At 40.0% G+C, this 24,300-nt stretch overlaps 1 protein-coding gene across 1 annotated transcript in view; it reads left to right on the forward strand.

Annotated features, from left to right (window-relative positions):
* Positions 1–1,733: 1,733 nt before the first annotated feature.
* ubash3bb (ubiquitin associated and SH3 domain containing Bb) overlaps positions 1,734–24,300 on the forward strand; it is a 41,698-nt gene continuing 19,131 nt past the window's right edge. The window contains exon 1 of the mRNA XM_053423442.1: positions 1,734–1,935. Within this exon, the coding sequence (XP_053279417.1) occupies positions 1,808–1,935 (128 nt within the window). The 5' untranslated portion in view covers positions 1,734–1,807. The remainder of the gene's footprint in view (positions 1,936–24,300) is intronic.

The raw sequence follows: 24,300 nt of genomic DNA on the forward strand, positions 1-24,300 counted from the left end.
TTAAATTAAATTAAATTATATTAAATTTTTTTAATATATATATTTTTTTGTAAACTGTAAACTGAACTACTTTATAAGACTTCTATCGTTCGAAAATATGCACCGTTATCCCCAGGAAGACTGGACATAGTGTTGAATTCAGTTTTGAAAAGTGCCTGCAAATTGTTGGGTGATAAATGAATAAAAATAGAACAAACTAAAAAGACTGCGTGAAATGTGTTTGAAGATCGAATTGTGAAATTAAAGTTACAAAGCTGGCTTTACCGCAGGGGCGTTTCTAGGATTGAAAGAAAGGGGGGGCTTAGCCCTAAGGATGCTGAATGTTTGCGCTCGCAGCGGATATCCATGTTTCATACAGTTCATAGATTGGCTCAATCAGAAAAAGTGTGATTTTTCTCTGTATCTTTGCTTGCATTCATTCAGTATAAGATAACAGAAAAGACAGAATTTCAGGGTCACTGTGAAATTTGACAACACAAATATGATTATAAACAACATTTTATAGGCACTGATATTATTGTTTTAAAATACTAGAGATAGGTCTTAATGCAAAGAATAGAGAGCTGTCGATAGTTATTTCTTACATTTCAAATTTGCTCGTTCACACTCTTGCTCACTGGAGACATTTTCTAACAAAATAGCTAGCTAGCTAGCTTAGTGTTAACATAGCTCATTACAATATTCCCTTTCATTTGCCTCAAGTAAACCTAAATTGAAGCAGGTAACAATCGTTAACAACTACAGATAGCCACATTCTGTAACTACCTGTACTTACAATTTCACTCCGTGCATCATTTACTATGAGCTAAACTCCTTGGCTGTAATCCTGCTGTCTTGATGAGATACCTTACTTGGCAGAGTGAGAAAGCCAGCGCAGCAGCGATGCAGACTCCCCAAGGTCCTAGTGCCTGGTCTTTTATTGTTAAGTATGATGAGAGGCTATTGGATTGTAATTTGAAGGGGGAGAAAATATACAAACCAGAAACGCACTTACATATGTAGCATGTTAGAGTTATAAATAACTCTAACATGTGTAAAACAATAGTTTTTACCTGAGGGGGGTGAAGAACATTTTAGGGGGGCTTCAGCCCCCCTAAAACAGGCCTAACGACGCCCCTGCTTTACCGTAATGAGTCAAACAGCGCGGTTCCATTTCAAAAGATTCTCTGAATAGAGTCGAGATGGCGAATCTCTCTTTTGAAATGTTAGGGACACAACAGTTGTTTCGACCTAATAAAAATCCCCCTCATCCGCACCCATGAGTTCGGACCCAGCTCCTGTGTCCACTGGTGTCCTGGCAGCGTAGTGGCGTGGGGCTGCCTCATCCCTGTGTCCCAGGGAGCGCATTTCTCCGCGCTGGTTCAGGGGTAAATGATGTTGGTCTTCACAGGTGACTGACCTACGCAAAGCTGTAGCCGCCACCCCCCACAGGAGATTATGTGCCGCCCTCTCGTCATTTTGCGCCCTAGGCAACCGCCTATGTCGCCTGTACCAGGAGCCGCCCCTGCCTCTGAATTATTACATGTTTCGGATTGTAGAGGATGAACCCACCTGGCCACTCTGGAGAATAGAACATATTAGCAGCTTCCCCTCAGACCTGATCTACATGTGTAACCGCGCTTAGGTTGAGTGAACCAGTGGATCTCATTCGCTGTTCCTCCAGTGGGCGGAGTAGAGGGGCTCTGCCTCGGCCGCTCACAGCCGCTCTCTCCTCCACTCATGCGGACCCGCTGAATGTGATGGACTAGCCGGAGGTCGCTCTGGTGCTTGGACTGTCGGTGTTGGGGCTCGGGCGACCCGCTGGACCATGGCTGCCAAAGACGACCTGTACAGTAAGATCCTCCCGCGGAGGCTCCGGCAGAACCGACCGGGCTCAGTGAAATGCAATTCCAACCTTGACGTGCTGTTGTCCATGGGCTTCCCCAGACCAAGGGCGTGAGTAGCCTGACCGAAACGCACGGACATGTTACATACAAGCGTGTGTGTGTGTGTGTGTGTGTGTGTGTGTGTGTGTGTGTGTGTGTGTGTGTGTGTGTGTGTGTGTGTGTGTGTGTGTTTGGAAGATGACATGCACGACACAGCGGGTACGGAGACCTGACTTGGACATGGCGGGCGGCTGAGCGCAGGGGAGCGGGTCTGTTGTGGTGGCAGTTAACGGACGGGTCAAACGCAGCATCCCTCGTCTACACTCGCTATTTCCCCGTGTCGCTAGCCGCTGCCGTCCGACAACACAGCTGTATATTCATACACAGTAAATATACAGTTTAGTGTGTTGGAGCAGATTTAGATTCATTCAAGAATAGAGAAGAGCCGTGGAGCTGTCAGGAACGGAGCAGTCAAAGTTAACAGAAGTGGAGGAGTTAGCATCAAACTCCAGGAAAACACACCCACATTTCTAATGTGTGTGACTTTCTGTGGCTCAGTTGAAGTTGCGGTTCTCAAAATTAACTTTGTTGAAAAATACACTTTGTTTGGATGAGTGTTTTATGTTTGCTAACTCAGTTCAGTCAAATGAGTTGGAACCTGTGTCAACGTTTCAGCCATGTTCATGACGAGCTGTCATATGTGAGCTGTTCAGAAAACTGGAGTCAGGAGTCATGAAGTCATGACTATCTGTGTGTGTGTTGTGTGTGTGTGTGTGTGTGTGTGTGTGTGTGTGTGTGTGTGTGTGTGTGTGTGTGTGTGTGTGTGTGTGTCACAGGCTACCTTTGGGGTCCAGTTATATGGGGACAGAAGGGATTTACCCAATTGGAAAACAGCAGATTTTTTGTGGGGTCAGAGTTAGGGTTAGGGCAAGTCTCCTGGAAACTAATGTCAGTCTATTTAAAGTCCCCAAAAGTCCTCTATTACACTCCTTGTGTGTATGTGTGCTCTTGTACAGCTATCATTGTGAGGACCAGATCGAGTGGGAGTGAGGACTTTTTTTTTTTTTGGCAAAGTGAGGACATTTCGGCCGGTCCTCACTTTGTTTGGGGGTTAAGACTTTGTTCGAGGGTTAGGTTTAGAATTAGGTTTAGGATAGGTTAAGGGTTAGGTATTTAGTTTGGATGGTTAGGGTTCTGATAAGGGGCTGGGGAATGCATTATGCCAGTAAGTGTCCTCACTAAGATAGCTGTACAAACATGTGTGTAAGTGTGTGTGTGTTTGTTTGTGTGTGTGTGGCGGGGAATCACCCAGTGTCCTCTGCTGCTGCTGAATGGAGGGACTGTCTATTCGCCTCTCCAGATCAGTGAGTTCATATCTGTCCTGTCGGCTACAGCCTCTCACTGTAAACACAACACTACTGTCTACTGTATACCACCAACCAGGAAAGCAGCAGGTCACACTACAAGCTTACACGCAGCACCAGAGTACAACTGGACGGATCTTTTAGTCTGATGGGATATCCGCGGGTGATGTATTCACAAATGTTCTGTGGTCGGTTGTCTGTCAGAGAAAGAAATGAGGACTTGCTTAAATCACATCTGTTCATGAAGTAGAGGTCGATAGTGTCAGCTAGGGCTGAACGATTTGGGAAAATAATCTAATTGCGATTTTTTTTCCAAATATTGCGATTGCGATTTAATATGCGATTTTTTTATTTTATCTTCTTTTTCCCCCCAAAAAACCCATAATGAATGATTTAAATATGACCAACACAATATTAGATACATTTACTGTACAATATTCTTTCCCACATTTTAATTTAACGGCTCATTACAGAAACAAGAACAACAAATCAGTGTGCATTTAAGTAATTTAATCAAAGTCATTGTAAGTATAAACACAAGGCATTCACTTTTTATAACCTGTGTGCAAAATTGACCGTCTCGAGAAAAACATTTTTATAAATTATAGTCTTACTGCTCTCAAGTCAGTAACATTTCCAGTGTTGGGAAGGATACTATATTCTATATATGTATTCTGAATACTTGGATTACTTCCACATTTAATTGTATTTTATAAGTGTTGGAATGCGGCGTTGTTATAGTCAGTGGAGCAGCAGCAGTTTAAGCTCTGTGTCCGCGGATGCGGCGGGCCAGCTGGATGCGCTGGAAGGGCAGCTTGCGGATCAGCAGCTCCGTAGATTCCCGTTCATGTCCGGGTGGTCGTGCAGCGGTATGGAAGGGCCGGGCCTCAGCAGGAACACCCCTATGCTGAACACCTCCGTCTCGCAGATGTGCATGTAGGTGACCGTGGGGCTCTGGAGCACGGCTTGCTTTTCCGGGGAGCGATTTTCAGGTCCGCCGCCCGCAACGCGGTCAGCAGCGGGATGAGCTCGCTCTGTGAGTCCGCCACGTCCGAAGACTTTAGGACCCTGTAGGTGATGCAGGCTTGGTTCGTTATCTTCTTGATCAGAGGAGTTTTGTGGTCCCGCGGCATTCTTGCTGCGGGTGAGGACAGCAGCCCAGTGCCCTACTCTCTTTCGCACGTTTTAATCGCGCACGTTGCAATTAGAAAATCGCGTTTTATCATATCGCGATTTTATCGCAAATGCAATTAATCGTTCAGCCCTAGTGTCAGCTCTGTCGCTGGTTAATCCTTGAATGGATTCCTGGCAATGATTATAGGTTACTGACTGACTGAATGGACTGAGACAGTGAGGTAAAACATGAGTCTGGGGCAGTACATGATACTAATGTAACAGCAGCAATAGGGGATCGTGTCCGTAACATACAAACATGCAGTGGTATTTTGTGTTCTGTTGTCAGGTTCAACTGCTAATGTTAACTACCTCACTTAAGAGTTAGGTACCGTTCACATCTGAATGGATCCTTTTCATACCTGGAATTCAGAACTCGAAACGATATCTCTTAATGGTAGCTTATCCTCTCTGTAGGTGTATACTTGCATTTCCTGTTATGTCATTAGCAATACTGTACTTTTTGTATTCTAATCTTTCCCTGTAAATAGAATGCATTCCATAATATTGCCACAGTTAACTCAGTACAAGTCAGTACTCGGTAGAACCAACATAATAAAGTTAGTAACCTTAGATGTAAATACTTTGCACCTGTTGAGAGGCTTTTTTTAAAGCTGAAACTAGTTTTTCCGGAATCAGCCGAATAAGTTGAAAACACAACATATTACATTGCGTACATATTTTTATTGTTATAGGGTTATTTTGCAAATATGTTCAGAAACAATCACACATCCAGCAGATACAGCAACAACAAGTAACTTTTATTCAGACTAAGGGATGAAGCTCCAAATTTACTCTTTGATACAGAACAGATGGTGTGCGATGGATTTATCAGAGGTTTCCGCTGTAAACAGCTGCCTAATGTATCCAATAATGATGGGAGACTGTGTTTACCCATGTATGTAATATAGTATACCATTTTACTTTTAGCGCTGTTTTTTTTCCTTAGTTCATTGATTTATTGTTTTCTCAATAAAATGCCAGAAAATAGTGAAATGCTGTTATATTTCCTCACAAACCAAGGTGATGTTTTCAATATTTGCGCAGCTAGAATCCGGGAATATTTGGCAGTTTTGCTGAAGAAGTAACTAAATTTTTTTGATTTGAATTGTTGCTGGTCTAATAATGACAACTGCAATGATGTCATTCTGCCCGAAAAATAAGAACTTTCAATGCTTACATTGTGATACATTTTACAATTGTAAACTGTGTGATACATTTTACAAATGAGAAATAATATAATGTAAATCCTCTCTGATGTACTCACTATGTAATTACAATGCTGTCTTTAAGTTGCTATATCTTTGGCATTTCTTCACTGGAATTCCTTATCATTGATTGCCTGGCATATACACAAGTGTTGCTATTTCTAAAGTAACCAGCTATTTGTAAGTCAATTCTTCAGTATCCATTCATGTAAAAAACATCACTTCCTGTGTGTATAAGAGCATTTTCCAAGGAATAACCTCTCTGACTCATGTTGGTCAGAACAGCAGATGGAAAAGCTTTCATCTGCTATGGTGGAATCAGGGTTGTGTCACATTAATTAGCGAAATTATGCAAAGCAATTTTTTTCCGTATTATTTGAATTTGGTGAGGAAGTATTACAGGACTTCTCTTTTTCTGTACTTCATACACTCAGCATTGGAGGCCTCTCCACCCCTTCACCCAGACAGATGTCACTTGTCAAGAGTCCATAAGTGTTTGAAAGTGTGCTGTGGTTTGCTGAATGGACACAGCAGACGGCGACAGGCCACCAGGCAGGCCATCTAGCAGTCTGGCCTAGAACACACTCCCGCAGGGAAGCCACAACCTCTTTTATATCAGCCCACGACTACTTGGCCTGGACACGGCCACTTATTAATCCCCTTTCTCTAGCTGGCTGTCTCTGTCTCTCTTTTTTTTTCTGTCTCGAGGTTGACCCACTTAATTTCCTGACCAACTTCAGTTGTCCTGGTTCTGTTGTGTAGAAGGATAACATGTCTCTGATGTTTCTTTGGGGCACCCCCTTGTATGGCTGCCAGTGTTCACATTAGATAACTTTTATATAATGGAATTAAGTGATATCAGTACACATGGGTAATTAACAATGCAATTTTGGTAGGAATACAAACAGCTGTTTTAACTTTGACAATTGATATTGACATTATATACAACCAGGACTGGGTGTTGAAGCAGATAAAGTTTTGAGAATTGACCAAAATGTGTACGTAGCAGAGAGTATTAAAAAGTATAGACTACTGAAAGTTTCTGAATGGCGAAGTTACATTTGGGAAAATCTATGATATTCAAGTGCTATTTGTGACAAATTATGGAAACAAAGTCAGTTTCATATTATTTATTGTTGTGCTCACTGCCGGCCCTAAATTAATTCCCCTTTACACAGGGTCGTAGGGGAGAGCGGGGTAATGTGGGACATCGGGTAATGCGAGAAACCCCCTGTATCTAGGCAACGGAACACATTTGTGGTCATTTGACCATTATGTTTTCAAGCCCCTCCCATTCCCCCCTTGCCCTGAAGGAGAAGTTGGTGCTGGTGCTGTTGAAAGTATGTTTTTTCACACAAATGTGTTTTTTGCATGTAAAAGTACATTTTCTTGCTTTGAACTTAATCAACTGTTGTGTCAAAACAAATTGAATCAGGTAGGAAAAGTTATATCATACATGTTGGTGAACTTCCAACATATAAAACCATGTGATTGATGCTAGCTGAAGATTACCCTGAATTGCTAAAAGAAAAAGAAAAATTGTGGCTTCGGGGTAAAGTGGGACAAATGCTGTTGGGTAAAGTGGGACAGTGTCTCACTTTACCCCACCATGAAGCACAAGTCAAGTTTAGTCTTAAACATATTTTAGTGTTATATTACATTATATATGTTTTATTTTTAATGTCATAAACATTGTAGAAAAGCCATCATGCCAAGAAACTATACACCAGGAAGACAACCTGGGGCCAAACACCCCTCGCAGAGATGGAGAGTGCAGCCGCTGAGGTCATGCAAGGAAAGAAGTCCTTAAGAAAAGCTGGAAGGGATAGAAATATTGATAAGACAACCCTCAAAAGATTCATAAAGAAAAAAGAGAAAGGGGAAGTAAAATCAGTAGCCTGGGGTACAGTAGCTGAGGTAAAGAGAATATTCACAGATGAGATGGAGGAGGAGCTTGCCAAACACTTGAAACAACTAGCTGACCAGTTCCATGGCCTTGCTCCAGTTAAGTGCCGTGAACTGGCATTTGATTACGCAGAGAAAAACAATATCCCTGTTCCTGCCAATTGGACAGAGAAACAATGTGCAGGTAAGCTAGGGTGTGCAAGAGATCACATGAATCATAATAATCATAAATGTGCTTAATTGACCAATCCCCATGATTCTGTTACTAGTCCGATATTAGTGGTTGTCAATCTAGCTGTCAGGATTTTAACTATTACAACATGTGTTGTTATGGTAGTTTTAAAGTTAAAAAAGAAAGTGTCTCACTTTACCCCGGCTACGGGGTAAAGTGGGACACAAGACCACTTTTTTTAAAACAATCATATTTTCGCCGTCCTTTGTCTTGAAGACATTCTGATCATTTCCATTGCTAAGAGACATCCTGAATTAATGGGAAATGTGTAAATTTTTTCTGATATATCATTTTAGCTCGCCTAGAGGGGAGCAAATGTAAAAAATGTCCCACATTACCCCGCTCTCCCCTACTGGGAAAAAAATTCAGCCTTGGAAAGAAACAAAGCTCCCTTCAAAGAGACGAAATTCCCATCACAACTCTAAAGGAACTTTTGAAAATACTGTTTATTTTATCAAGTCAAACTTCTTTAACCCCCATGCCTCCTAATATTAACATTTTCTGCAAGTGGAACAGCGAACATCGAGTTCTTCCTAATTCTTCATAAGGCATGTTCATCAAAGACCAAATAGAAACGCTGTCATGCATTTTCAGAAATGATGCTCAAACAAATTTAATATATTTTGTTCTTAGTTTGAACCAATTCTGAAAGAAATCAGATCTACAGATTAGTATATAAAGTAGCTCTAATAGTAGATCTTCAGATCTTCCTAAAAGAAACTTAGAAAGATAATTAGATTTAACATTTTGTTGGGTGCTCCCAATGTGTCAGGGTTGAGACACTGATAGTGATGATTCTTGTTAACAGTTATATTGTGCCATTTAAGAAGACCGTCCACCAAGACAAGAATAAATAAACTTCAGGGAACCCTGAATAATAAACTTAATTGTCTTACTTTAACATTTGATTTCAGTTGAATTGTGACTTAATTAGTTGGCTGTAAAATTCACAAAACCTGTCAGTTATTGTTACATAATTGTTACATAATTCTGATAAAAAAAAAAATCTTTCCATTATTAACACTTGGCATTGCCATCATCAACGAGCCAGGAAATGACTTCAGGTCTGCTGAACGTCCACTGCAGGTTAAATACCTATTAAGACAAAATCGATGCACACATTATTCATCTCTCTGGAGAAAAAAGGCTTCCAGCGAATCACAAGGTGCATCTCTCTGACTCTCTAAATGATAGTCTTGTGCAGGTCGAATAATTCCTATAACGTAATGATCAATTATACATGAAACAAACAGAGTCATGCTTTTTTTTACAAAAATAGCCTGCAGGCTGCTTAAATGTTGCCGCCCGTTGGCACAGATTGATGAGAGAGGGTGAATCATTGACAATTTATAAGATAATTTCAGTTCAATCTGATCTGAGTTTTAGGTTTTAGATTTAGAATTTGGTTATATTTGTTTATTACACATGAGAAGATGCCCAGTATTTCCACTGTGGTCCTTGTTGAAGAGAAGAGACACGTACTTGTAGGTGAAGATAATGTTATGGAGATATAATCATGTCTGTGAACTTCTCACACTGTGTCTCACACTGCAGCAATTAGCGCAGCAGCTCCAGTGCTCTGTGTGCATTACACAAGAGCAGTTACAGAGACTGTATTGAGTTGAACGTAACCTTGGAAGTGCTCAGAGGCCACTGCAAAGTCTCTGTAGTTATGGCGTAAAAAATGCAGCAAAATTGACAAGGAGCATGTTAAGTTGCCTGTTTAGACAAGTGGACTGATAAAATAAACAGGATTGAGAGGCAAGGCACAAGCTTGCGGGGCTGTCTGGTTTTTATTTCTAGTTTGACCGATAATGAATGAGCAGGCTTTGGTTGCCCGCAGGTAAATAGTCGGAATGCAGAGAAAAAGAGACGGAACTCATTGACCGAAAAGCATAGACTATCAGCTCTTTAATTGATCTGCATTCATATGCGGATTGCTGTTAATATATAATAGTCAAAATGTTGTTTGGACCTAAAACACCTACTGATAGTATCAGTGTTTTTGTTTATGAAAATAATTTATACATTGGTCCAATAGTAGTGTGCAGTAAAGTATATGGATGTTTAACCTCAGATGCACAGACCACTGTACAATGAAATGTAGGTTCATTATTATATTAACCGGGTATTGAAGTGGTGTCATTTGTTGTTTTAGGTTTCATGGGGGAAATATTACGACTTCAGGTGTAAAACCACCAAGACATCTGATCTTAGAGTATCATTTGTGCCGGGGGATATGTCATCTCCAGATCACTTTTAGCCTGGATGCCAGACGAACTTAGCCCCGCCCACAACATTTGAGGTCGGGAAGTTCGGTCTGGAGTCGCTCCGTTGGGGAGAAATTATGCCCGGTACGAAATCGACTGGGCCAATCAGATTGTCAGGGCGGGCTTTATACGATGATGGACAGATGATCAACGGTAACTTAATCAACCACGTCATCAAAGTGCGCTTAGGTTGAATGCCTGCCGCTGGAGAGCTGAGATGTGTAGATGCTGCATTTGAGTCTGTTTTAGAAGACATCGACAGCGCATTCATTTTGAAAGAGGAACAGAGAACGCAGAGGCGAGCGCAAAAAATAGACTCGACGCCGAAACGATCGCTGTGGTTGTAGGTCTATCCAATTGAGACAAGAGGCTTTTTTTTTTCTGGTTCGGTTGAAACACGCCCCATAATCACAGCCCAATGGAGCGGTATCAGACTCACATTCTGACTAGAATTGTGAGTCTGACAACGTCAGGCTAGATCACTTTTAGACAAATCATCAGGATTTAATTGTGTCTGTATTTCTGTTTTTTTTTATTTGCACAAGGTATAATTAGACGGACAGATAAACATTAAAATAAAACAGAGAAGGAGTGATGGATTTTTTTCTTTTTTCTCCACACTATCTCCACTCTGTCTCGTTAGTATGATGGGATCATTGTTTTGAGATACAAAGTTTTAGCTTAATAATTCAAGTTAGTTCTCTGAAACTTTGCCATCTTCTCTTGTACACCCACCAGAATAGAGGATATCCAAAATAGGCTTTGTAACCCTAAGTAACACAAAGAGTGCCTCGTAGCTCTTTAAAGCAGTGAACACTTGACTGAATCGGCATTGCAGCGCATTGCGTAAATGTACCAATGCAGTATTTATTCACCTAAGGTTTTAGAGCTTCAGAAGAAAATGTGTGACCTTCGTGATACTGTTTATGCAGCTTTATTTAAGCTCAATATGTAGTTGTTTATTTAGTTCATGAAGCACGATTTAAGTTCCTAAGCTCTGTCACATGGTCACCCACTCACTTCCTGTGTAGATAAACTGCCAGACTGGTCGTAAAACTGTGCAGTGTCAAACAGAGCTGTAATGCACAACTTGTGTATCCTTTGCAGCTCAGAGGTGCATCTAAAAACATTGTGCCAGATGAACACTCAACCTGTATACACTAACTGTGTGTGCCATCTTTGCACTGCGCCTCCCCTGTGCTGATTTGATGTATTTTCTACCATTTCACAACAGCTGTCCACAGAGGAAATGTGTTTTCTGTATAGCTCAGCTCAAGCGTTGCAAATTTGCTGATTTGAAAGAGGAAAAGAAAATGTCCACATACAGTATGTGGGTTCTCCTCTGGTACATCTGAGAGTCGCATATAGAATATCCCAGCTTTGGGAAAACTGAAGTGCTGCGGAGTTAGCAACTCTCATGAATTATTGAATCACTCCCTTTTTTTTAAATCCCTGTATCTTTGAAATGCAGATGAATACGATTTCCCCCCCCAGAACATTTCTATTCTGCCTTCACAAATTTGTTTCAGCTCTTTGGGACTGTTTGAAGTAGGTTGTAAAGTCATAACATTATACCTATTATTTCATTTGCTCAGTCATCATTATATGTCTGGCTCAGCAGGGAGCTCCTAACAAGGTCATATAAATGTCATTAGTCTCCTTCCTGAAACAGGAGAGGTGCATCACTGTCTGGATTTAGCTTCCTTCGGTCACTACTGCACTTCCACTGCAGCTTGGTGATCATATCATGGTTCATTTGAAGCTGTGTCCGGAAGCAAGGAAAGAGACAGCGCTATCAGATTATGGAGCCATTACTCAAATATCCCCAAAAGACACTTTGAAATGCAAGGTAGTGGCACTGCAGGGTTTGCATTACAAAGTACCTGCAATTAAATCCAATTCCCAAAAAGGAAAACATCTACTTATAAAAGTTTGTTTAAAATTGTCTTTCATGCCTTGCAAGATCTTGTGCGTAGAGGTTAGTAGGGACCCACAGTGTTCAACTGGCACTTCTTAATTTCTTCTGTGTTTGACTCTTAGAACCAGAGGGCCTATGTTCAGTCAAACCTGAATCAACTGAATGTGGAGGAAAATTCAGGAAATGTGACTTTTTAAATTATTTTTTCATCGAGGTGGAGGTTTCACTGGACGCTAGAGTCATGGGCTTATTGAATGTCATCAATAATCTGCTGGTAAATCTGTTTCCCCTGAACTTTGTCACTTTTTCTTTACATTTTTGCAATATTTCAAGAACTCAGATTTGTTTTGTTCTGTTTAAAAAAATGTATTGTTTAAAGAGGTTGATATCAACACACATATAATGAAATGACATACAGCAATGTGTGGTAAATGGAGTTGACTGATGCTTAATAAATGTCTGATATCAGTCCCATGTGTCTGTCAAACCTCAGTTAGCCGCTCTTAGGACAGCTGCCTGCCTACAGCTGCTGTGTCTGGAGCAGGCTTCATATTTGGCCTGGGGGCTGCTGGGATTGACAGCTGTCCTCTTCCTCCCTCTGTAAAGCACCCAACTCCTACTGTCTTCTCGGCTCTGGACTTTGATAGTATACGCAATATAGACAATATAAGCAGACACTAACATTAGCAACAATCCACGATTCCACAAATCCGCCCGATGTACCACAGCCCAAAATGAAGCATTACAAATGCTCATACCTCTGACAGAGAGATGCTAATTTAACGAGGCACCCGCATGAACATTCCAAAGATAAAAAAATGAGCGGCCTTTTTTCTCCTCAAAGAAAGCAAATTTTCCAGTGATGACTTGTCCAATTTGCCCATTTCACCCACCCAAATCCCTTCGCTATTAATCAGAAAGGGTCATTTTAATACCCTTCACACCTGACCTGCAGCTAAGTCTGTGGGTATAACTGCAATCAACGCATCACCATTGCGTTCAAACCTGTGTGGAATAGAAAGTTAGTCACCCCCAGGTGTGACTTGTTATAAGGCAAGGTTGTCATTTATAGTTGTACAAGCTTGATGAGCTGCCATTCCAACAGGAATCCCCACCAGACCATAGCATATTCAAATTTTTTTTAAATAACAAAACAAAAAAGAATCCCAATGAAATTACAAAAGATAACACCACATATCTGCTTGCTTGGAAATCAATAATGATATGACATTGGGCCCATCTGTGCAGCGCTGTTCCAAAACGTGAGTCAGCCTCTCCGTTGTTGCCGGGGCAACCTTTAAAGTTATGTGTATCCTTGTGGGCCAGTTTATTAAATATTCATTGTAAAAATGTAATACACTGGTCATCTACTGGGAGATTTTCAATAGGTTGTCCCTGCTGAAACTCACTGTATAAAACATCAGCTCTCTGCAGCTGCAGTCAAGTTCTCTACAAACATCAGCATCAAACTGTTGCTGCACCTGCTCATGAACACATGTCCATGCTCTCCTGCACATTTTAAATATAAATGTGTCCTTCTCTTAAAAAAACATTTCTACTGTGCAAAGCTGAAACTCTTAAACCGTGCAACTGTCTGGTGGAAAGAGAGCATATTGTGCCTCTGCTCTGTTAAAGCACACACACACACACACACACACACACACACACACACACACACACACACACACAATATACCTTGCATTGATGTTAACCTAACCACAATTCACATCTTACCTAGCCAGGCCCTCTTAGTTTTTTTCTTAATTTAGTTTTGCCCCATCAGAACATAGCTTTGGTACCCATGAGGTTTACTGGTCCAGAAAAAGTCACTGTTTATACTGGATTAGGTCCCACAGAGATACTAAAAGCAAGTACACCCCCGACTAATCTGTGAACACAGTTGGCATTTATTTTGTAAGCTGGCCACTACAGTGTTGAGGGGATCAGGAACTAACGTAGATTTATGTGGCATTTAATCTCATGCCTAATTTAATGGTTGAATGTGTGTGTGTGTTTATTCATAGGCACTATTTCACTTTTGGTACATGTTTGCTGCTGTTTGCATGAGTGTGTGTGTGTGTGTGTGTGTGTGTGTGTGTGTGTGTGTATTCAGTGATGACTGAGCCATCTGTGCCTGTAGAACCTTTGCCAATACAGCGACTGGAGCAACTCCAGCAGCCAGCTTCCTCAAGCTCCTGCTGTCTGCCTTCACACTCACACTCACTCCGCTGAGACACGACAGGAAACTCCTTCATCTTGGACCGGCTTCCTGCTCCATTCTCTCTCCCACTGCGCTCCACTAATCCTGCTGCATGACTGGATTGAAAAGATTGTGGTGGAAAATGGATCTGGAGAGACACAATTAATTATAGGCCAGATTGGATGTGGCTACTGCTTCTGTTATTGAATATTTCCTAAAGTCAGACAGAATATTGCAATTCATTTTAGTTTAGTTTCAAATATAACATGTATCTGCTGTTTCCTGAGACTGATATGGAGATAAAACGCAGCTCCTGCACGACTGCGCTTCAATTTTATTGTTACATGATATTCAATCTCTAGCTGCATGAACAAGCAAGTGCTGCGTCTTGACAGGAAAAAACGTTCAGCCTTTCATGGAGAGGTACTCATAAATTCTTCTTTATTTAAGTGTGCAGATTGTAGCATATTGCAACTGCATGTTGATACCAGAAGACATTGTGGGGTAGACAAAGGTTAGAGGATCTGGGATTGATATGAGTTTAAAGACATTTTTTAAAATTAATTTCAATTTCAATTTATAAAGACAGATAAAAGCATATAATAGTAGAACTAAATATATGTATTAACTGAAGGCTTAAAGTGTGTGATTGACTGAGTTGGTGTGTCGTCAGTACACTGGTGAGATCAGTATACTGTATTTTGCTGTTGTTGTTTGCTGTTGTTGTTCGTGTGTCTCAGTAATCCCTCAACGGAGGTGTTTGGTGTTAGGTGGTAATGATTTCCATTGAATGTTTTAGAAAGCATTTATGTATAAATAATCTACAAAAACATGTACTTGTATGCTCCACTACTGCTGCCCCTCATCCAGCATATGTTAGATCCTCTGGTTCATTTTTACGCTTCCATATGCTGCGTGGGAAGAAGTGTTTTTAGCGCATGTACTCTGCATCCATCATCCACCATCCATCCATCCATCCGTCCGTCTCTCTGTCTGTTTTTCTATCTGTCTCTATAAATTTGACAGCGCATTTTATAGTCAACTTTTAAATGTTGACAGGTTTTTGTCAGGGCTTTAACGTTGAAAACCTTATGTTGTGAACTGCACAGAGGGAAGGTATTCTGCAAGTTGAAGGATCATGTTTGAGTGGGATCCAAAGTTTTCTTCTCAACTATAGCATGGAGCCATTTTGTGTACATGTCTGTGTGTGTGTGTGTGTGTGTGTGTGTGTGTGTGTGTGCAGTCAAGAAGAAGAGATGTGCATGTGTTGCGCAAGAAAGATTAACTGCAATTTTTTCCAATAATGATAATAATACACTTTATTCTATTGTACCTTTCTTAACACCCAGAAGAGCAGTTGAGGAAGAGCATGTATGGCTCAGGAAGGGGTGTAGAGATGGTCCGAGGGGTATTAGGCCAGCCAGGTTAATATCAGTGATAAACAAATGTACATAGTATGGTAATCATTGATTTTCATGGCATGGTATTTAGTGAGAGACCGGGATATTGCTGCCATCCTAGTATGAATGCTGTAGTCAGGTGTGATGAAGGAACAGTTTTTAATTGGTTAATTTGTGAGAACAATAATCTTTGGTCTCCACTGTTGTCTGTGATTATCTTGAGCTTGTCTTGGCGTGTGCACACTTCTCATAAATTACATGACGCATCCTCAGCCTCATCTCTCTCCATTTTCTCTAAGAGCTGTACGTGATCTGTTGAGTGCTGGAGCAGCATTATTAAACTGTGTCGTGTGTTCTCTCACACGACCTCAACCTGTCTGATTGGCTTCTGCTCACTGAGTTTATTAAACGTCAGTGTGTGAATCTACTACTGCTTTTCCACATAACCTCATGAAGGCATATGGAGTATTCGGATCTTAGTTGCAGTATGGCAGCAGACCACCCAGTGATGATACAAGTGGAGCTGTGGTTCTGGTTGTTGATAAGGGCCAGGGAGGAAAATGGCTGTTGGTCAATATCAAGCTTTTAACAGTGGAATATGAATGATATTCTCATGCTATCCATTGGTATGTGTGTGTGTGTATGTGTGTGTTTGTGTGTGAACATTTGGAGTTGGAGTTGAATCAGAGAGTGAACACGTCTGAACAGTGAACAGGGGGTGGGCCTGGGTGGCTCCAGCGTCTGTAGTCTTTCTCCAACAAGGACAAATTAGGTTTAATGAGCTGTGAGGACAAACAACACAGAAATGAGCTGTGGAGAAAGGCGCTTATTGTTCCCTCGAAGACACCAACACAAAGTTCATTTAACAAACGGGCTGAATCTTTTCTTATTACTGAGGAGATTAGAGTTTTAGCCCGACAAATATTTCCTGGGGGCCGAGCTGGCCCAGAAGCACAAGTCATTTCACTGTAGAGCCAAAGCTAAACTCCTATGTGACTCGTTCAAGAGCTTAAAATGCTCTTGTCATGTTGTGTTCTTGTTCAGACTGTGTCAGTCTCTCTTTTCATTTACTAGTTTGTTTGGAGCCAAAATGGTCAGTATGATAAATGATAAGTATCGGAGGGGGGATCCTGCACATGCCCTGTATATACCCAAATCAGGCAATGGTGAAGTTTTTTATACTGCCATTTCGTAATTATGTCATTATGCCATTTATAACCAAGGATGACGAAGTGTTCATAATAATCATATAATCACATGACGTCATATGATGGGGAATCATTTTAAGATTTATATATAAGCCTTGGTTTGTCTCATTTGCAGACATCTTGGAAATAAATGTATGACCTTTGACATTTGACCAATCTCCTTGAAAGTTAATCAACTGGAGTAAACTAATATTCCCACCAAGTTTGGTGAAAATCTGTCCATGTGTTGTTCAGTTATTTTGTACAGACACACACAAAGGGGTTAAGAATAATTAATAAAATAATAATTGTGAATTTAATTGACAAATTGAAGAGCCTGTCTGTTGGCTTCCTGTTGGCTTGATTGACCACAGACTTGTGTCTGAGTTGCCAAGATAACTGAGTGGACAAGGACCAGCTAGCTGCTGCTGTCAACACTAACCCTTTACCCAGACTGCATGAGCAAGATTTTTTACCAGGAAATATGCTAGAAATATCGTTATATTGAGAAGTGCCATCAAGACTTATTTGAACTTCCTGGCGGTAATCCAGAGAATTTCACCTCTAAAGTGTCTGAGCAAACCTTGCCCCTCAAACCAATCAGAGAAGGCCAAAGTCAAGGGTGGAATTCAATCTTCGCCTTCTTTGCATCCTCCAACTCAAACTCCAGCTCTTCAACTTCGGACAAGTAGTGTTTTCACATTTACATCTGCCATTGCCACTACTAGGGAAAAGCTCCCGATAGCTTCAAGGAAAAACAGAAGCGCAATCCTCTGAATGCATTGGTTGGAATGTGGCCCACCGAGTTCCTTATAGTGCTGTAAGTTGAGTCTTAATTTGTCTCTTTTCGGTTCAGAGAGAATTGCGTAGTGAAACCCAGGCTTATAGGGAACCGATCTGAAAGCTGATTGCATAATTATCTCATATCCATTACTATCTATTTACTTTATAGTGATGTATTAGGGACACTTTAATTTAGATATGTATAAGCTAATTGATAATAAAAAAATGTAGAAGTTAAACTGTGGCAGTGATTGTATATATCATGTAGAAAATTTTCCATTATGTAAAGTGTGGAGCATCTACATCCCTGCGCTAAACTCAAGCATCCATGCAGAAGTCTGAATGCATCCATGATTTCATCTATTCATAATGCTTCATGGTTCTGGTGTGCCTGCTAACATTCAGAGTGTGTTTTCATGTAACTCTAAGAATTGCTGTCAAGGAGGCAACGAGCGATGTTCTAGAGAAGACGATTCATATTTAGAATTCTCACAATATCAGCAGCTTGAATCCAAAATGTCTCAGTTGGGGCTAAAGTGTAGTGTATGTTTGTCTAGCTGCTGGAGACTCCATGGAACAATGTACAGTAAAACAGGAAAAAGATTATCAGTTCTATTATTGTGAGGACGGAAGTTTGTATCCCCATCCGTCGCACACAGCACAATGCTGGCTTACTATAGAAGCAAAGTGTATGAGAAGAAACACGCAGTGGATCTGCCAATGCATATGTAGTATAGAAAGTGTAGGCCATTTTTATTTTCAAAACATCCACGTTATTTTTCTATTTCATGTTAAGATCAGTTAGTGGGTTGATATTAGACGAAATTATTTAGGTCACGGTAACTTATAACTCAAACAGATGCGCATGAGTCGGACTGATTCATCACTTGGCTCAAAAAAGTCAACCAATATGAGCTTGTTATTGTTTGTTCTTATTTTTTCATGTTTATTTATGTTGACATTTCACGCTGTAAATGTTTTTAGATTCAACAATTTTTGCTTGTATTTGTGTTTTCCTTTTATTTGTCATAAGAGTTTGATAATGATATCATTATGATAATTATTGCCAGTTCATATCACCCAATATATAGGTGTTATCAAATGTTTTGCCACCCTGGGTCTCCCAACACAGCCAGACGACAGCCACTCAACACAAGCTAAATCAGACAATAAACATAAATTCCATATGATAATATCAATAACCCCAGACATGACCTTTTCTGGTAGCAGCTCAAATCAGCTCTCCGGCTTTGTCGCGCTCTGTGTGTGTCCAGGCTCTCTGTGTCATGTGAGCGTGTACTCTCCATGTGTGTCAGTCGGCCTGCGCATGCAGTCTTGCTAACAGTTTAGGAACCACTCTATTATCTGTCTTCCTGTACTGTGACAGTGTTAAAGCAGTGAAACAATGAGCCAGAGAGGAACAGAATCCTGTTGTTTTACCTCTGTGGTTACTGTGGTGTTCTGCCTCACAAATCCTTTTCGGTTCACATATATATATACGCCTGTTTATATATCGATGTGTTTGTGTGTGTGTGCGTGTGTGTGGTCATTGGCTTGTGTGCTGTCTTGCAAATGTGTGTGTTGCCAGATTTGTAAACAGGAAGTGTGAGGATGCATGCAGTCAGAGGACAAAGAGCCATGGGATTTTCTACAGTGACAGAACTTCTGTCAGCTGAACGAGGCTTCCAGTGAGTGGGTGGTGTTTGTGTGTGTGTGTGTTTTTCCTTTAACATGGGTGGGCCAATTTATGGTTCCTGGACAGCTGATAAACAGCGTGAGACCAGAAGAGTTTAATTATCAAAGTTAAATACATGCATGTGTTTCATTTGATCAGATTTTAAGAACATAAATTTGGGTTAAAAGGGTCTTATAGATGCTTCATCTCCACCAATGAATCAAAGTGTCTCTACAGTCTCAGTCTTGACTGTAATAAAAGGCAAATGTGAGAGATGAGAGAGTCAGCTGGTGTCGGCACAGTTGGTGTGGTGGTATCAGGGCCTGTTTTCACATATGTCACATTAATCTGTGGGAGCAGGCCGAACAAATCATGTTGAGCAGTTGTCAGACAAAGCAGGGAGGGGATCATAGCAACCCATATTAGCTACCATCATCACTGTCAAGTGAACTGGTTGAGACAGCTGCTTACAGGTTTGTTGTGTGTGGCAGTTACCTGTTTGTCCTCCTCCTCATCTTCTAAAAACTCGTACTCACAGAATCAGTCTGAACTTCAAGCCACACTACAAGTATGCAGCCTTTACAATGCTAGTCACAGTCCTGATATGTTCATGTGAACTGTAACACTTGCTGTGGGCAGCAGCAGCCGCAGACACACGTGTTGCTGGATCATGCTACACTGAGACCCCAACCCCCACCCCCCATCCACCTGCTGTATTGTCTGGTGACACAACACCCTGACAGTTTTCCCTGTACAGTGCAGTAGTGGCGATGTGTGCTTTATTGGTACTGTTGCTAGAATATGTGCGTATAGCAAGATACTGTGTGTCCTGCACCAGATGGGTTAAAAGCAGAGGACAAATTTCCCTCAATTGCATGAGTGTGTCTGTGCATGTGCTTTCAGATAAATAAATGTATCTTGTATTTTGTATCTTGTATCTTATACAGAGATGTTAACCTCTGACCTCTTGCAACAAAAAACAAACAAAAATCGTATTCTCAATGCTATACCAGTAAATGGATGACTAACAACTTACTGATTCCAGAAGTCTCTCTCCATCAGTCTGTCTTTCTGTCTGTGTCTGTGGGCCAATTGAAAAGTGCAGCAGCGGTGGTGCGGCTTCAGGGTTCTCTGGGCTGAGTCTTGCAGTCAGTCTTAACTTGCAGTAGCTCAGTTATTGAAGGTCACTTTTACAGATTCATAAAGAAAACTGCAACCAGCATGGCTGCAGGCCAAGCAAACAGCCCATTCCAAACATGCAGGTTTACAGTTCCACTGCACTGATATGAGAAAATGGTTACAGATGAGTTGCTATCGTGCGTTTTATGTGAGATCGTTTAGTGAGATGTTGCTTTGCTCCGGGAATAAATCACTCACTCAAATCGGTCGATTTGTCACAGTGATCTACAGTTTGTTTTTATGTTTTTTTTGTTATGTTCGTCAAGTTCTTATTCAATGCAAAAGAAATCAGGTGTTCTTATGCTATTTTAGCGGCTATCTAGCTTTGTTTGGCTAGCCTCGAGTGTAGGTGAGGAGCAGGATACAAACGGTCTGACAAGTTAGTTTCTATGGAACTCCACGCCCCCAGATTTTTTTCATTTTCAGACTTAGTCTTTAGACACAGCCGACATTAACTCAAGTGACATCACTAAAGGATGTTTATCAGATTTCACACAGCTCCCTCTGCACAACAACTGTTACTACTTTTCTTACATATACAATGGTATTCCCCAAGACATTTGTCTCTGTGGTCATTTTGTAGATAACCCTTCATATACTCCTTAACGTCTTGTTAATGGATGCCTGTATGAAGCTGATGCTAGTCAGACATCTAGTAGCTCTAAATATGAAATAGGAATGACCAAAGTATAGCAAAATAAATGATTTTTATTTTTGTATTTTATTCCTAATGCCTTTATGACACATCTCTGTTTCACTAAAGGACATTTTAGTCACAGTTTTTTCTTAAGGTTACAATGGAATAATATGTAGGTGGCATAGTGTGAAAAATAAATGACTAAATATTTTCTCATGTGGATCGGAGTGGGTTTATATTCTCATTCTCAATAGTAAGTCATACTCTTCCATGATAACAATGAATCCCCACTGCATTATAGATACAGGATATCTAGGCATGACTGACTAGTTAATGGAAATAACACTTCATACAGCGATGGAATAATCGTTTAAAATATTAAAATGTTAAAGGTGATATACAAGACTTCAACCCTTAATATAGCAGCCAAACAATTCCTATGTTAAGATATAGAATAATGGTGTCCTGAGCACAGAGTTATTCTCCCACATTGAAACGATTAATTAATTATCCCATCAATTCTAAATCAAAGCAGTATCTGTCCACCATTTATTATCTTTTATGATGAAATAATCGTATTATTATAACTATAGAACATTTAGCCTCGTTAAAAGGGTTTTTAGTAGTTTTTCCTTACTCTTGCTGAGGGTTAAGGACAGAGGATGCCACACCCTGTTAAAGCCCTATGAGATGAATTGTAATTTGTGAATATGGGCTATACAAATAAAATTTGATTGATTGATTGATTGATTTAATAGAACATATGCAAACACACCAACATTTTTTTGATTACTGCTTTTATTTGTGACATATTTTTCCTAAAGAGACAAAAATATAAAAAACTTGACCCATTCACAAAAGATTAAATAAAGTCTATATATAGAATACATGAATAAATAAAAAAGTAATGCATCTCTAGTTTCACCCATTCTTCTGTAATTGGGGCAGTTACATTGTGAACGTTTATGCCAGTGCACCAGTGCGAATCAGTGAATCTTACCATCCCAGCTGTGGGAGATATGGAGCGACAGCAGGAGGATGAGGAGGCTGAAAGGGATACATTGACCTCACCTACGTTTTATATGATGGTTGAAGTTAGAGATTAAAGAGGGATTTGAATATAAAAATGCTACAAAAAAACATATTGAAACACACGTACAAACCTACAGTGTGGACAGAGAAATAAATGAATAATAAGTTGGAAGACGCTTTTTCCATTTTAGAAGAAAATAAATTTAGATGCATAATTTTACATAGTAAATCCGAACCATATAAAATGATATGTTGCAGCAAACAGTTGGGAGTCTGTTTTTGCCATCAGAATAGATTATATTCTGATTCAGAGAAGGGTCTGTCAATACTTCTTTAGACTATGAAGTTCAAGCCATTCTTCACAATAATCTCTCTTGTATAACATGTTTATCATGATTACCTGTTGTGCTCTAGGCCATCGTGTAATCATTTAGTTAAAGTTTAATTGTTAAACATTATGTGCTGCATGATGTATAAGTATGCGCAGTGCTGTGTTGCGTGGGCGTGTTGCTCCCTGCCTTGTCTCTTTCTCTTCCTGTCTCTCTGTGAGTCGAGCTGTTAACAGAGTATCTCTCGGTAAACTTGCTTTCACATCTCTGTGGGCGAGAATGAGTGGGTTTCTCACAATTTTCTCATAAATGTCTTAAAGATGAGAGATTGACCCTGTATGTTATTTGAGTTGTAAACATATTTAGAGCTACTGCATGTCACAGTACACATCTGTACAACTTGGTGCTTGAGCTGAAGTGTGTATATAGCCTGAAAATGATTGAAATGTGTGCATGACTGCATGTACTGTGATGTTAGGGTTTGATGAGGGAGTGGCTAAAGCAGCTGTTAGGCAAACAACTTCCGGACTTTTATTTTAAAACAAACCAGCTCTCACAGCTTGTATTTATATTTTTTTCTCATCTTTCTTTCATTAGTGATGGGGAAAATCAGCATTTAGCATTTTCCTACAAAGGCCTTTTATTCCGTTCTTCTCTCAGCCCACACTGTTCTGCATACTCACAGGTGGAGAGGTTGAGACTGTCAGGCTGTGAAACAGCTGTGTTTATCGTAGGGACTCAGGGAGTGGTAACCAACAGCGTAACACACAATGGAACAAGTGGCTGATGTTGACCTTCTAATACAACTCTGATGTTTAAGGCTGGATCAAACCATTACTGTTATAGTTGATTCATATACTAATTATTTTGTTGGTTAATTGATTAATCCTAAAATGTCATCCCATCACAGTGAAAATATTCTGAATGATTCATCAATCATCCAAATGGTTGCTATTGCTCACTATCAATCACTATCTGTTCTCGTTAATTGATTTGGCTGTGCTGATATTAGTATATCAGTCTAATCTAAGAGAATTCATGTGATTCACCTTTGTTATAGTGCATTTTTAGGGGGTATTGCTTGTTTGCAAGTCAAACAAGTTTACAATTTGTTGTACAATTAAAAAAATGTAAATTGTGGAAGTTTTTTTAAAGTAAGTATTTTATTCCAGCATTCCATTTTAGATCGGAATACATGCCTTATTTTTAATACTATAGAAATTATATACATTTACACTAAATTTGATTATAATCAAAACAATAATGATTTCTCTTTTAGAATTGTGTTCTTTGGACATTTAAATATTTATTTTAGAAGTGAACTCAAAATATACAATAGTTAATGACAGAATACAGTTATAAGAATTTCTTAATGTTTTTGTCTTTGACTTTGGACTAGTGTTATTACAAAATAAGTGTTGGAGTTGTTGAAAGTGTTGCTTGATCATTGTTGCTTGCATTTTGTCAGCTAAGCTAGATTCAACATGTCTACACTACTCTGAGAACTGATATCTGTCTTCTTATCCTACTGATGGCACATTAGCATCAACCCTACAATGACATTTTTCATGCCAACATCGAAGTTAGATTCACTAGTTTAGTGAATATATAAATGTAAAATCCCATTTGATTTAATTGTAATTCTCAAAAAACCTTTAGATACAACTATAAACATACCTGCGATCAACTGTAAATAAAACATTTAGCATCTATGAGCCTCATTATTGGTTACTAACAGTTTCAAACCTCTTTCAGTATTACTCCAGCTTGTTGTAAGCCTGTTGATATTTTCTAATTCACAAGTAGACTCTACTGTCCTTTTCTTCCAGTGAGCAGTTGCTGTTAGCATCAAAGCTAACTTCATCTGCTTTGATGGTTCATGTTCGTCAAAGTCGGTCTGTCATTTTGTAGCCCATAATTTGTGGCCATACTGTAGAGCTAGT

The sequence above is a fragment of the Pleuronectes platessa genome, chromosome 5, assembly GCF_947347685.1.
Source record: "Pleuronectes platessa chromosome 5, fPlePla1.1, whole genome shotgun sequence".
NCBI lineage: Eukaryota > Metazoa > Chordata > Actinopteri > Pleuronectiformes > Pleuronectidae > Pleuronectes > Pleuronectes platessa.